The following is a 15425-nucleotide window of genomic DNA, read 5'->3' on the forward strand; positions in this document are numbered from 1 at the left end:
ACTGCCACGTGGGGTTAGTGGCTACACTACTGGACATCGGGATTAGACTACTGGATTTTAAATCATCTCATGATAGCCCCCATATATGGATTGTGGATTCAGGAGCTGATTTCTTAAGGCATGTTTTCTACAATCCATATCCCTTGGACCCCAGAACCAGGCACCTCCATCTCTGCTGAGACATTGTTTGTTTGTTTTTTAAGTAACAGCTCCATATTCCTAGGGCTTTCTTCTATAACAGCCAGGAGTGGAGAGATTGTAGCCTAGGGATACTCCTACCGAAAAAAGACAGTATATCCTTTATGTAAAAGAGAAGGTTACAGAGTCACTAGGTCCTGATTGCAAACTCACCTGAATGCTAAAACTTGACAGTCAGAAAAAGAACTCTGGATGCTGCTGTTTCGGAAAAGCTGGTTGAGCTGAAAGACAGGGTAAAGTTTCTTTCATCAGAATCCCAGGCTGGGTGGCCTTCGAGAATGTTCAGCCACTGAGCAGACTTCTCCATCTATTTTTTCTTGGCTTAACAGAGACTAGTGAAGGTATATGTACCAAAAAAAAGCAAAAAAAAAAAGCCTTGTTCCAGGGTGACTTAACTACATGACCCTGGGACAGCTAGTAAACTTCTCTGGGCCTATTTCTTCATTTGTAAAATGGGAATAAGAACCTTTATTCATGAATTGTTATGAAAGTCATCATCTGACTACCGGGCATCCATAGGTCATCCCTACATGGGAACAGAGTGGACACAACCCCATTCTCACCACATTCTCCATACTTCTCTTGTTCCGCTGATGTGTGGCGGTGCCTGGCTGGGCTATGTCCTGGATATAGAGTAGGTTGGTGACAATGAAATTCAGCTGGAAGTGCTGAAGGCTGGGACTGCTTGTTGGTTTGTCTGTGGGCAGATGAACTGGTGTTTCCACTTCTAGAATAAAAAGAAAGTATAAAATTCCCATATCTGGGGAAGGTTTTAACAAGAGGTCATTTAAGCCAGTCTACTTATTTCTGGTAATGTGATCCGAACAGGGGTTTTTAAGGTAGGCTCCAGCCTGGCCGAGCTTGGCTCAGCGGTTGAGCATCGACCTAGGATCCAGGAGATCACAGGTTCAATTCCCGGTCAGGGCACATGCCTGGGTGACAGGCTTGATCCCCAGTGTAGGGCATGCAGGAGGCAGCCGATCAATGATGACTCTCTCATCATTGATGTTTCTATCTCTCTCTCCCCCTCTACTTTCCTCTTCCTGAAGTCAATAAAGATATATTTTTTTTTAAAAAAAGAAATTTCACAGTGTATCATCAGAACCTATTTACTTGTATTAAATATTAGTTAAATGAATGAAAGAATAAATGAATCACAAATAGATGGCCTAAAAAGGCAACTCAGGGTCCTCCACATTTGAGGCTGGAAAAATTTACGTGTAAAAATAAGTATTCCTTCGAGGGTAACTGCTGCATGTTCTCTTCCTTACTCTTGCTGGATGACCCACTTCCATGAACATGGGTCACCAGCACAGGCCTCCAAAAAGTACCACATCTTCCTCCAGAGCCTACGTCCATTCCATTGCCACTGAGAAGACCCATCCTTCCTCAAAACCCCATCTCCACAACCATGTAACCAGTCCCCCATCTTGTACCTGTCACTTGAATATCTACCAAATGGTAGGTGGCGCCCAGCCAGTGGGATGAAGCATTGAGGGTCTTGTCTAGAAAGACTTGCTTCACCATGCTGAGGTCGATGCTGGAGGAGAACAGCTCCTGGATGGTGACTGACACAGAGCCCAACCTGAAGTCAGAGACCATGGGGATTCAGCCAGCGTCCAACACCAGCAGTGTTCCCCGAGCTCCTGCTTTATAGATTCAAAGAACTAGGAGAATCACCTGGCTGCCTCCTCCCTCAGGATAGAGAAGAAACCCTGACCAAGAAGGGAAGGTTTTAGGAGTTGGGAATAAGGGCAATAAGTAATACTCATAAACATCTACTAGGCACTCCTAAGAAGTGACTTACACATTCTCTCACCATCACAGTGGGGGAAGGTATTATTACAACTATCCTCATGTTGAACACAAAGAAACTGAAGTTTAGAAATATTCCAAGTTCAATATTAAATTCAATATTCAAAACAATGTGTCTCATGATCCTCCTCTCCAGTGTAGATGTCCTAGTTCTTCTACTCGTCCCTCAGAGACCTGGGTACAAACCCAGCTTGGACAGTTCTTGGGCTGTTCATTTTGCTGAGCCTCAGTTTTCCCATCTGAACAATGGGGACAATCATTGTATCCACATCATGGGGCTGTGATGAGAATTAAATGATATGATCATGCATGAGAGTGCTCGGCCAATGCTTCTAATCTCCTCAACTTACTTCAAATCAGTAACCAGGCAGGAGCGGAATACATCTCGTAGCTGGCTGCCTCTGTAGAGTTTAGTGACCTAGAATAAAGGGGGGCAAGAGTGGGTGATGTGGTGGTCTCTAGGGGCTGGAGGCAGCCACTGGAGCTAGTGAAAGAACACAGGCCTTGGAGCAAGGGAGAGCCGAGTTCAAATCCTGGCTCTGCCCCCAACTCACTGCGTGATCTCAGGCACACAACTCCCTTTTCCGAGCCTCACTTTCCCAATCTGGGAAAAGGGGAAGGCAGACATGCCTCTGCTTCTGGAAACTGACAAAACTCAGAAAAATTGGGTAAAGTGAAGTGTTGAAGCAATCACTTAATCGATGTAAGTTAGACAGAGGAATGAGAGGGGCACCCAGGGCAAGGAGAGATGAGATGGGTGAGAGAGACCACACCTTGTCCTGGATGTCCCTCAGTAGGGCAGCGTACTCGGAGGACATGGGGTCTGAGTTGCTGAGGTTCCGGTTGATGATGCGGAAATTTAGCTGGTACTCACTCTGAACAGATAAACTCTGGGGGGAATAGCCTAGGGCCATGAAAAGGAAGAAAACACAGGTGAAGATGCTCAGCTTCTAGCACGGAGGCATGGTATCACAGAGGGTCCCTGACTGCTGTCAGAATCAGCCAAAATCAGCCCCACACCCTGGCGGCTATGGGGGTTCCCAAATGGAAAGTCACCCAAAGAGGGGGAAATGGGAGTTTTACAGGAATTCTTCTTAGCTGAGCTTTTATGTTTGTGCTTATGAAGTTACCACTTCGTGGAATGCCTTTCCACCCTCTTCTTCCTGGAAAACTCCTATTCATGCTTCAGAAGCCCAAAGATATGGAACTCCTGGAGGGTAGGAACCCACCCATCTATCTTGTTCTAGTCGTGCCCCAGTGCCTAATACAAGTCTGGGCACATAACATTTTTCAGGAAGCCTCCTTGACTTGCCCCCTCCCCCATCTCTGCTCCCACAGCAACCAGTTATATAGTATTGCTGCAATTTTTGTGTCCCTAAGTAATCATTAGTTCACTTCACTCAGTTTTCAGGGACAGAAGCTTTGTCTTTTATCTCCATACCCACCCAGCACATGGTTTGGGACAGAATTGTCACACATACGTGTTTGTGAAATGAATGAATGGGAACTACAGCAGATAGCTACAAATGAGGGGCTGAGATTCTCAAATTTCATCTGTTCACTCACTCATTCATTCACTGAGTACTAAAATGTGCCAATATATTAAGAACCAGCACCACAGTAGACAAAACTTGATTTTGTAGAGTTAGATAATTAAACAAACAATTGCAGTGAAGTGTGGTAAGTGTTGGCATGGTGCACATCTAGGTATTATGGACCATGTACCAGGGTTTCTCATCTTCAGAACTACTGCTGTTTGGGGCTATTCTTGGTGGTGGGGTTCTCCTGTGTATTGAAGGATATTAGCAATAACTCAGCCTCTGTCTACTAGATGCCAGTAGCACCCTTTCCCAATTTCGATAATTAAAAATATCTTCATTGTCCAGTGTCTATGGGGGTGGGCAGAATTGTCCATGGGTGAGAATGACTGGCATAGAGGAACCTCAGAAGAACCCTGTCCCAAGAGATATCATGTGTCTGTATTTTGGTTTTGAATTAAAATTTATTACATTAATTTGGTTAAAGAATTTCATGTTATTTACCTGAAATAACAGGAAATACCTTCCCCATGGAGGTTGGGGACGGTATCTCCCAGCCAGACCTTGGACTGGTTTCTTAAAGAGGAAATAAATGGTCTCTGTAAATTCAAGTTCAGCATAAACACTCACCATTGACGAAGAGGCTGCCCCTGACCAGGGTGTAGGGGTTCATCTGGGTGACACTGTGGGTCAGCTGGCTTAGCTCCCAGTAAAGCCGTTCTCTGTCTAGCCCATGGTCCAAGGGGTCAGAGTGGTAGGTGCAGATGGCATCCACGCCGGTGGCTGCCCCATTCTTCTCAGACCTGGGGAGAGAGGGAGATGGGGACTCTAGAGAGAGATCCTGAAACTTCTCGGTGTTGGGGCCAGAAAAGTGAAGAGGCAAATGTGAAGTCAGCGGGAAAAATGAAAAGGGGGTGGTCACCAAAAGTGCCCATTGCTGGCAAATGTTCAGAAAAGAGTCTTACCTGAGGGACATCAGTCTGCAACCTGAGTAGTAGGGGCCCAGACTGCTCTTCGTGAACAAGGATCTGAGCTGGAGAGGAAGGAGGGTGGGCAGGAGGGTTGGGTGAGGGGCTGGGTGAGATTCGCCCCACCAGGAGCTGCCAGGACCAGGGTCTCACCAGGTGCTGCAGGACCCTCTCGGTGGAGTTGAACGTGGCCAAGCCATTGCTCATGTTTGTTGAATACTGGAGGTTGGAGATGGTAAAGTTGAGTGTGAAGGTCTCCAGGTTATGCAACAGAACTGTAAGAAGAGAAGGGGAGAGATGGCTGTCACTGAGAGCTGGCCCGAGTCCAGATCACAGTCCTGCAATCATGATAATCTGTTGTCTTCTTTTCCAGGGGCACCCCACCCACCAGCGTGGTCAAGTCAAAGCCATCATATCCACTCAGTAGTATGAGCATTACTCACCTCACCTCCGCGCAATACCAGTTCCACATGTGGAATGACCCTCACACACCTCACCTCTCTCCAGCCCTCTCCTAGCCCAGGTCCGACCTTCTCTCACCTGGACCAATACCCCGGCAGAATCCCTTGGAGACCCTGTCTAAAAGACATTCTCTACACTGACTACTAGAAGAAATGTTCTTAAATGAAAGTCTCACTATGGTCACCACTGTTCTATATCATCCATGACTCTCTATGGCCTTCAGCATTGACCTGGCCCTCAAGTTCCTTTCCAATCTGTTCTTGCCAATCTTTCAGTTCCATTTATCTACCTACTCCATCTTAAGCCTTATATCCAAGCAAACCAAATCCCTCTCAGTTCTCTACACTATGCTGTTTGTGCCTACTGACCCTTTGCTCATAGAATCCCCTCTGCCAAGGACTCCCCTCTCCAAGCCCTGTTAGCCCAGAGCACCCCTCCTCATGCTAAAGGCTCTGTGTGGGTGAAACACTCACCAGAAAGCTCTTCCCTTTCAAATTACACCAGATGCCTCTTCCCCAGACATCCCGCATTGTGTTATAATGGTCTGTTAACCTCACAAACCTGGGGCCTCTAGGAGGGGAGGCATTGAACTGAACTGTTGGTATAATCCTTGAGGTCAAGATGGTTACCCTAAAACCAGAACTTCACACCCTAGCTTCCCAGTTCCTGTGTGACAATTGTCTGGTGGAGGTATAGGGCTGGAGAGCTTCTCTTAGGAAGGAAAGGGGGCCCCTCAAATACCTGTGGTTGCTTCCGGTTGCACAGGTGATGATGAAGTGGGCAGGGGTGAGGTGGCTGGCTCAGGAGCTGTGGGAAAGGCAGTCATCAGGGAGGGACAGAGCCCCCCCACCCCACCCCCCGGACACAAAGTGGGCAAAGTCCCCTCAGGCTCTCATGGGCTCCACGCACGTGCGTATCAACAACGGGAGTGAGGGAAGGGGTGACTGTGTGAGTAGAGGGGTGAGCAAAGCTGAAAAGGAAATGAACTCAGGGGAGTGAGAGCAGGTCAATGAGAGAGACTGAATGAGGGGACACAGCGGGGTGGGCAGGAAATGTGCAGCCACGTGGGACACCTGGGCGGGCAGGGGGAGAGTGAACAAACGAATGGTCAAAGGGAAAGCAGGGCAAACAAAGACAAGGGAGAGAAGTTGGAGGGATGAAATGAAAAAAGGAGGGAAGGGCATAAGCAGGGAGGGACAAACAGGTCAGAAGGATGGGTGGACAGCTGGAGAGATGAATGGAAGGACAGAAAGAAGACAAACAGGTGACTAAGCAGAAAAATGGTGGGAGGGAGGGAGGGAGGAAGGATGGGAGGGAGGGAGGGTCGGGGAGGGAAGAGCGGAGAGGGAGAAAAGGTGTCTGAAAGAAGGGATAACTGGGCTAATGGGGAGCAGGTGACTAAAAGGTAAACAAAGGGCGGCTGGATGAGTGCATGGACAAATCTGGCCTAACCACTGAGCAGCCCCCGGGAGATTGTGTTGTCAGGAGGCATGGCCTCTAAGTCACTATCTGACCCCAACCCCTATCCCTGTGGGGAATTCTTGTTCAAATTTCTTATTCCAAACCAAAGGGATGTGGAGAATTTAGAAAGCCAATACCATGGATGCAGGTCCAAAAAGAGGCCAAGGACTCAGCATTCTCCCTCCCACTGACACCTTGGCCCCACTCAGGAGACCAGCCTGAGTTTGGGGCAAGTGCCTTTTGTCCGTGAGGAGAACAGTTTGGCTCAAGACCCATGGAGGTTGAAACGGGCACGGGAGGCAAAGATACGTACTTGTAGGAGGCTCATCTGGGCCACGTTCATTATAACCTGGAAACAAACAATCACAAATAAGGGGAGGTGGCAGAACAATCCCAGGTATTCCGTGCGTTTGACCATGTGGGGCCCCTGCCCGGGTTCTTTTCCCTACGTGTACCAGTGAGCATCTGCGCATCTTCTAAGATGAGACTCAAATGTCATGTCCACTATAAAGACTTTCCTGATCTTTCCATTAAAAACAACCATTCCCTACCCACCTATCCAGCATGCCCTCAACAAGAGACTCTCACACATTTGTTCATACATTTATCCCCCCACATATCCGTATACGCCACGATCTTCCCTTCCACCCTCCCTCCCATCTATCCCTCCATCCCATGCTTATTTATTGAGGCTTACTACGTGCCAAGTTCCATTACATTTGGGGAATACTCTCAAACTACACCCACTTGGGCAAATTACTTAACCCTTCTAAGCCTCAGTTTATTCATCTGTAAAATAGGTTTAATCAAGGATCAACCTACAGGGTGGCTGGCCGGGGGAGAGAGAAGAACCGGTGTGGAGTAAGAGAGTCACACCTGAGTTTGTCTCAACTTTTCTCCTAGAGAACTGGTAAATGGGAACCCTCTGGAGTCAGGGGGTGGCCCCAGCGCAGTGGGCTGAGGACTGCTAACCATTGAGGTAGAGGCTGTCCTTATCCAGAGAGTAAGGGCCCAGCCAAGCGATGCCGTGGGTCTGCCAGCTCAGCTCACGGAACACCTGCTTGGCAGGCAGGCCTGGGCCGCCGGGGGGCTGGCGGTAGGTGCAGAGAAAGTCCACCCCGGTGTTGGCGCCGTTCCTCACAGACCTGGGGGAGAAGAGGTTCATCTCTGGGGGATGCAGTCACTCGGCCCCTCTCCACCTGGGGTCACTGCACACCCCAGGTCCTGTGTTTCGGCCTGTTGAATCTTTCCCAGTTTCTCCACATGGCTACACTCCGTCACTTGGGATCTCTGCACTTGCAGTGACTTCTGTCTGGAAGTCTCTTCCTTCCTCTCCTTACCTGGGCAGTTTCCTGCTCACCTTTCAGGTCTCAACTTAGACACCTCCTCTTCCTCCAAGAATCCTCCCAGGAGGGTCAGGGATCGCTTCTGTTTCCCACCATGCCCTGTGATGCCCCCATCTCAACCCTGGTCACTGTTTGTGAGCATGTATTATTTGTCCCTGTTCCCACAAGACGGTGACTTCCAAGAGGTCAGGGAATGGGACAGTCTAGTTCATTGCTGTTGTGTTCAACCCCAGCACTTAGCACATTGGCTGTTCCCTGTAAAAACCGAAGTCCTAATGAATTAATTAACAAAATGTGATATATACATGCAATGGAATATTATTCAGCCTTAAAAAGGAAGAAAATTCTGACATGCTACAACATGGATGAACCTTAAAAGACTTATGGTAATTGAAATAAGCATCACAAAAAAACAAATACTATATAATTCTATTCATATGAGGTACCTGGAGTGGTCAGGTTCATAGAGACAGAATGTAGAGTGGTGGGTGCCAAGATCCAGGGTGGAGAGAATGGGGAGTTGTTGTCTTGTGAATACAGAATTTAAGTTTTGCAAGTTCTGGAGATTGGTTTTACAGCAAGGTGAATATACTTAACACTACCAAACTGTATACTTAAAAATGGTTCAGATGGTAAGTTTATGTTATGTGTATTTTACCACAATTACAAAAGATCAATTCCTTCAGGACTCTACATGGTGTAGACCCTGACAATATCTCAGATCTCATCCCCTCCCTCTTTCCCTTGTTCTCTCTCTGCTCCAGCCATACTGGCCTCCTTGCTGTTCAGTGAACTTGGCAAGTTCAATCCTACCACGGGACCTTTGCACATGCTGCCCTCTCTGCCTAGAACCGTTTTCATGGCCAAATCCTTCTTGCCAACTGGGCCACAGCTCAGATGTCGCCTCCTCAAGAGGCTCCCCTGTGCCCCTGGGTAGAGCTCCTCTCCCACTGCTCTCCTCTTGGGTATGCTTCGCATCACCTTATGGCATCTGAAAGCCCTTTACTTCAGCACCGACTCTCCCGATTCCTGTCTGTTTTCTCCACTAGATAAGGGCAGAGGCAGGGCCTGTCTTGTCGCTGTGGCACCTACCACCTTCTTCAGAGGAGCTGTACCATCATGTCAGTTGAATGAAAATACGAATTGAGAAGTCCTACGTAAATATCGACAGAACAAAGTCTGACCCGGAGGCGTGAGAACAATTGCCCAGTGGGTACAGAGTTTTTGCTTGGGGTGACGGAAAGTTTTGAAACTAGATGGTAATGATGGGTGTACAACATTGTGCATGTAATTGATGCCACTGAATTGTGCACTTAAAGTGGTTTAAATGGATCCTTTTGTGTCTGTATGTATTTTATCACAATATAGCAAATTAATAATGCGATATTTTTTAAATGGATGTAGAAAAGGCCCTTCCAAGAGTAGCCTGCAACCAGGGGCAGCCCCCGCAGTCAGAAGTCCATGTCCTTTGGTGGTGGGCTATGGTGGGGGGTTTTCTCACCTTAGCGAGGTCACCTTGCAACCTGCATATCGGGGACCCAGGCTGCTCCTCCTGAACAAGCGGCTGAGCTGGAGGAAGGAGAGAGGCCATGTTGGTCAGAGGCGAGCAACAGTCCCCGTGGCGGGTCATGGCGAGGCGGGAGGGGTAAGCAGGCCTCTCACCAGGTGCTGCATGAGGGTGTCTGTGATGTTGAACGTGAGGGAGCCCGGATGGCCCATGTTCGCCGAGTAGCGCAGGTTGCTGATGGTGAAATTCAGCGTGAAAGGCTCCTCATGGACCTCCGCAGCTATGGTGGGTGCAGAGAAAGCCGAGGCTCGCAGGGAGGCGGGGGGGCCCAGTGTCTGCTTAACAGTGGGGCTCCAGGGGGCCATGTCCTCCTCCTGATAAGCCTGAGGGTCACTTACTAATGGAGACAACTCCAGCAGAGAGCGGAGCAGGCTTAATGTGGGGGTAGCGAGATTGGTTATTTCTACCCAGATGCAAGAATGGAGGGCTCTGTGAACACACTTGGCTTTGTACTTTCCCAAGAGAAGTCTCCAACCTGCCACGCTGATGAAGAACTGATGACCCTCGGTATTTTTATTCCCTCTGCTCCCATCTCTATCTTTGTCTCTCTGTGCCTCAGGCTTTCTCTCTTCCTTTCCACAGATAGACAGACAGACAGACAGACCGACAGACCGACAGACCGACAGAGAGAGAGAGAGAGAGAGAGAGAGAGAGAGAGAGAGAGAGAGATGATAGATATCTAAATCTATATTTAAATCTATGATAATTGTTGGCTTTTTAAACTATTGCATAGAGAAGATGGCATACCTGTTGTAATGGCAGGAGACAGATCTATTTCTTTCTCATCTATCTTTCTATGTCATCTATCTCTCTATCTATCTATCTATCTATCTATCTATCTATCTATCTATCTATCTATCTATCTATCATCATCTATCTATCCATCCATCTACCCATCTATCATCTATCTCTCATCTCTCCCGCCATCACAACCAGGTATGTCAACCCTCTATGCATTTATTTAAAAAGGTTAAAAAATCCTAGCGACTATAACCAACCTCTCTGCACCTCAACTTACTCACCTGTGAGATGAAATAGTAATGATTCTTACTTCAAAGTTTGCTATAAGGTTTAAATAAGTTAATTTTTGTAACGTGCTTAAGCACAGTGCTGAGCCCAGAATAAGTGCTATATGAGGATTCATTACATAAAATAAGGAAATACTTTCTTACTGTGCCGAAGCTTTTTACATGGATAAAAATAATCTGGGTACTAGAATTACCCATGTTAAATAAAGGAGGAAACCAAAGCACAGAAATGGTCGTCTGCCCAGGGTCACATGGCTGGAGGGAGGCAGGCTCTGGTTTGGACCCCATACTTTGCTTGTGAGCACCCCTGTTGTGCTCTGGCTCAGACTCATGCAGCTGGCACAATGTTCAATAGTTGGGGTGACCTGTGTAAACCCCAATAGAAGTAGCATAAATGAACATATAATGCAGGTAAGACCAGTGGCCCCATGGCTTGACTCTAGAATAGATAAGTGACGCGGGGCAGAGTGTTTATTTAAGACAAAACTCTGGGAGAAAAGCTTACCTCACTCTGTTCATCACCCCTTTCAAGCTTCCTTCTGTCCATAATTCTTCTACCTTTCCATCCACCTTTCTTTTCATCCATCGATGGGTCCTTCCTTCCTTCCTTCCTTCCTTCCTTCCTTCCTTCCTTCCTTCCTTCCTTCCTTCCTTCCTTCCTCCCATCCATCCATCCATCCATCCATCCATCCATCCATCCATCCATCCATCCTTCCAGCCAGTATCCCTTCCTGCCTTGCTGCTTCCCTCCCTTACTTCCTCCCATTTATACCTCCTTCTATGTGTCCTTCTGCCTATCCCTCCTCTTCCCCCATCTCTTCATCCATCTTTCACTCTTCCCATCCCCTTTTTCTTCCTTCCGGCTGCTCATCCATCTCACCTCCTTCCCTTCGTCCACTCATCACCTCTTCCTTCCTTCCACCCATTCATTTTGCATTCCCTCCCTGTGCACTGACTCATTCCTATAATGCTCCAGGAACTATTCCAAGGACTGGACAGTGATAAACAAAACACAGTTAGTGGGGCTGATTTTAACTTATTTTTCCTAATATAATTTAGGAAAAGATGGCTATTATTGGACCTCAGGAGCCCAGAACCCTGTCATGGCTTAGAAAAAGTAAAGGAAGCCAGTGGTGGACCCAAGGACAGTTTGAGAAACCCACCCCTAATGCAAGGGCAACTAATTTTTGAAAACCTCCAATGTTTTGGTGCACACCTACTATGTTTCAGTTTATGGGCCAGACTCCCTTTGCCTCGGTCTATGGTATTTTGTTATGGCAGCCAGAGCTGACCGATATTGTATGTAACTTAGATGGTGCCTGGAAGGTAGTGAGTTGAAATAAATGTTCACTAAAAATCAATAGAACAACGGGTGTAACACTGATGCTGAGAAGCTCTAACACCAACAAACAACAAAGATATGAATGAAAGGATGAGAAAAGAGTACCAAAGGCAGAGTCTTAGAAAAACTGAAATGAAAAGTACAGCCATGGGCTGCAGGAGCTGAAGGAGAGAACATTATGGAATTGCTAAGACATCGGGAACCTTCACTCATGTATTCAGTGAGCATCTACTGAGTGCCTACTGTGTGAGAGGCTCTGTGCTGGGCTCTGCGGTTCAAAGGTGAATAAGGCATAGTCTCAATGCTGTGACCAGGAGAGGGACCAGAGCATGATGATGCAGGGAAGCCGGGGGACATGCCACAGACACCCCCTCAATGACTGGGAAAGCTTTCCCAAGGCAGCATCATTTCTGGTGTCACCAAAAGCAAGAGTAAGAGTTAGGTGACAGGAGCTGAGCAAGCGGGAAGAGTGCTCAAGCAGAAGGACCAAGGCCCGACGGTAGGACAGAGCAGTTGCCCTCAGAGAACTTGAAGTCCTTTCACTACAGCCTTGGGAGTGTAGACATGAGGCTGGAGGGAGCCTCTGAGCCCAGGAAGGGGAGGTAGTGACTGTGCCGCAAGGGGTTTGGGTGTGATTTATAGAGCAGGTGGTCATCCAAAGACTGTCAACAAGACAGGAGTGATGTGGACAGAGGTGCACTGGGAGGGAGGCTGGGGCTGCTGCGTGGACTGTTGCAGGCTGGAGTGGAGGCAACTGCAGTCATCCCAGCAAAAAATGCCAGTGGCCTGAAAAAAGGCTGAGTGATGCAGATGCAGAAAAAAGAAGGACTCATGAGACATTCCGTATGGAGCAGAGATGACCTGGTGATGCACTAAGGTGGGAGGTGGGTGAGAGGGTGAGTCAAGTTTGGCGCCTATTTCCCTGTTTTTGGTGATGAGAAAGTACATTTGGGAAAAGATGATGACTTTAGGGTCAGAGACTGAGGGGCCGGATGACGGCAGGAGGTGAGTGGACCAGGGGTCAGAGCAGCTGTGTGATGTGGGTTGGACTCAGGATTTGGATTCTGAGCAGCTGGACTCTGAGCAGCTGGGGGGGGGGGGGCTGAAATCTACAGATCTCACCCCCTGGAAGGTGAGTGAGCAACTAGAGAAGTGATCTTCTGAGTGCTTTGCAGAGGGGACTTGGTGCCTCCTACCTGTGGGCCTGTTGGAGGGGGGTGGAGCCAGAGAAGTGAAGGATATGGAGGTCACAGGAACTGAGGGGAAAAACAGGAATAAAATCCAAAGTGTGTTGTAACCTTACGGGAATGGTGGCATCAGCGGTGGTTCTAGTTATAAAAACATGCACCTTCTCTATGCACCATTTACCCTGCGGTCAGTGGTTTGGGGAGTGGGGAGAAGGGGTGACTCCTTACACCCCCAGTTTAACCACAGTTCTATGTGTGGCCTCTGGACTCCTTCCCATCCAGATGGGGGGGCGGTAACAGGAGGGAAGTTTGGCTGGTGGAGCAGCTCCTATTTTTAGGGACAGCGCGGTGGCCATAGGTACACAGAAGTCAAAGTACTCACAATTGGGCGTGGTAGCTGAGGCCAAAGGGGTGGAACCTGTAAAGGGAGGAAGAGACGGTGAGAAAGGGGGAAAGGAGAGATCTTCAATCAAAAGGCAAATTGGCCACCGGAGAGGTGGCAGCTGGGCCCATCTGTTTTTCCCCTCGGTTCCTGTGACCTCCATATCCTTCACTTCTCTGGCTCCAGCCCCCTCCAGCAGGCCCACAGGTAGGAGGCACCAGATCCTCTCTACAAATCACTCATAGATCACTTCTCTGGGATTCATTCAAAGGAAGACAGAGTACTCACCTGGAAGATACAAAATACCCCCTCCCACCCCAGAGAGGCCAAAGCCTTGCTCAAATCCCTCTGAAATTCGAGACCCAATGAGAGTCTGAACTAGGGCCAGAAGCCTGCTGTCCAGAGCGCACTCAGTGGGGAGGAGACCCAGCCCCCACATAGCTCCTCAGCATGGACGTAGACACCTGCATCGCAGAAGCTGGGGAGAAAACACCCCAAGTGCTTGGGCAGGAACCTCATCATTCTGGAGATGCCAGGGAGAAAGTGCCCACTTCTGGACGCTATGGGTACCAGTCCCCATTTCCCCAGGCTGAAGGTGAGGTGGGGGTGGGAGTGGAGGCAGTGAAGTCCTGGTCTCTTCCATTCCTAAGGGCTGGGACTTACAGGACTCTAGAGACTTCTGAACCTCAGAAAACTTACTGTTGGGGGTGGTGGTCTGGATCTGGCAGGTGTAACCTGCAAAGGTAGAGAAACAGTGAGGAGGAGGAGGGATCAGGGAAAGGGGCAGTGGAGAGGAAGGATGTGGGACCTGCTGAGATGCACAAAGGACGGCTGCCTCTCACCATTGACGCAGAAACTGTCCTGGTCCAGGGTGTAGGGGCCCAGCTGGGTGAAACCCCGAGTCAGCGGGCTCAGGTCCCAGTACAGCCGTTCTCTGTCCAGCCCGGGGATCACAGGGTCAGGGCGGTGTGTGCAGACCATGTCCACTCCAGTGGCCGTCCCATCCTTCTTGGGCCTGGCGAAGGGTGGGTAATGGGGGTGACAATAAATGAAGTGAGTTCCTAGGGAGGGGTCCTGAGATTCCTGGGGGCAGGACAGGAAGAGGCCATAGGAAATAATGAGGCTGTTAGAGAGGTGACAAGTCAGACAGATTCTCTGAGCTCACCGGCTCTGACCATCCCCACACTGTGAGCAAGGTCAGTGGGTGGGAAAACTATTAAGTTGCAAGGGAGAAACTGTCAGTGGGTGGGAAAATTATTAAATTGCAATGCAGACACCTGCATCCTTAAGGCCTGGGGATAGGAAAGCTCATATGCGAGACATTTAGAGATGAAATTTGGGATTAAACAAGTGGAAAAGACATTTGTCTTGAGAAAAATGCTGGAAACAGAATTGAAAACCTAAAGGAAATGCCCTCACTGGTCAAAGGGAGGGGGGAGGAAATACCGAAAGATGACCAGGCTAGGGGTCCAGTCCTGCTGGTGGGCTCTGCAGAAACTGGGGACAGCGACGTGGGGAGGTGCAATCAGAAGAGGCATTGGTCCTGGAACAAATGCCTCCTGAATTCCACTTCTTCTAAGGACATAGACAGGGAGGGCAGGAAGGAAGCAGAACTAACTCCTCAGACCTGGGCACACCCGAGGCTGCTCCGGCCCGCTTCTGGAGGTCTCACCTGAGGCGAGTGAGTCTGCAGCCTGAGTAGAGGGTGCCCACGCTAGAATTCTTGAACAAAGGCTTGAGCTGTGGGTGAGGACAAGGGGAGTGAATAGATGGGCTCAGAGGCAGGGGCAAGATGGTCATCTATGGTTGGGACAAGAGCTGGGCAGGGCTAGCACTGATGGACAGGGCAGAAGGGGAGTGGTGGTCATCAGTGTGCTGGGCAGAGGTTAGGTGGGCAGGTCTGGCATCATGGGCAGGGCTCTCACCAGGCTCTGCAGGATCTTCTCCATGGTGTAGAATTTCAAGGAGCCTGGAGGCCACTTGTCCTCCATGTAGTGCAGGTTGGTGATGGTGAAGTTGAGGGTAAAAGGCACGAGGGGTGGTCCTGTGGCTGTAGCAGGAGAGGGAGAGGACAGCCCACACTGAGTCAGGCCTGTGGTGGATGTAGGGGGCAGGGCCTGGGGCCACCGTG

At 49.0% G+C, this 15425-nt stretch overlaps 1 protein-coding gene across 1 annotated transcript in view; it reads right to left on the minus strand.

Moving 5' to 3' along the window:
* Positions 1-15425, minus strand: part of MUC16 (mucin 16, cell surface associated) — a 99562-nt gene that overhangs the window by 4986 nt on the left and 79151 nt on the right. Inside the window, 18 exon segments of the mRNA XM_087816160.1 lie at positions 352-419; positions 762-925; positions 1635-1783; positions 2364-2431; positions 2787-2917; positions 4182-4354; positions 4517-4584; positions 4673-4794; positions 5723-5788; positions 6756-6791; positions 7415-7587; positions 9290-9357; positions 9451-9692; positions 13295-13330; positions 13958-14029; positions 14137-14309; positions 14967-15034; positions 15220-15344. Coding sequence (XP_087672286.1) covers positions 352-419; positions 762-925; positions 1635-1783; positions 2364-2431; positions 2787-2917; positions 4182-4354; positions 4517-4584; positions 4673-4794; positions 5723-5788; positions 6756-6791; positions 7415-7587; positions 9290-9357; positions 9451-9692; positions 13295-13330; positions 13958-14029; positions 14137-14309; positions 14967-15034; positions 15220-15344 — 2002 coding nt within the window.

Source organism: Miniopterus natalensis, chromosome 4, assembly GCF_054644295.1.
Source record: "Miniopterus natalensis isolate mMinNat1 chromosome 4, mMinNat1.hap1, whole genome shotgun sequence".
NCBI lineage: Eukaryota > Metazoa > Chordata > Mammalia > Chiroptera > Miniopteridae > Miniopterus > Miniopterus natalensis.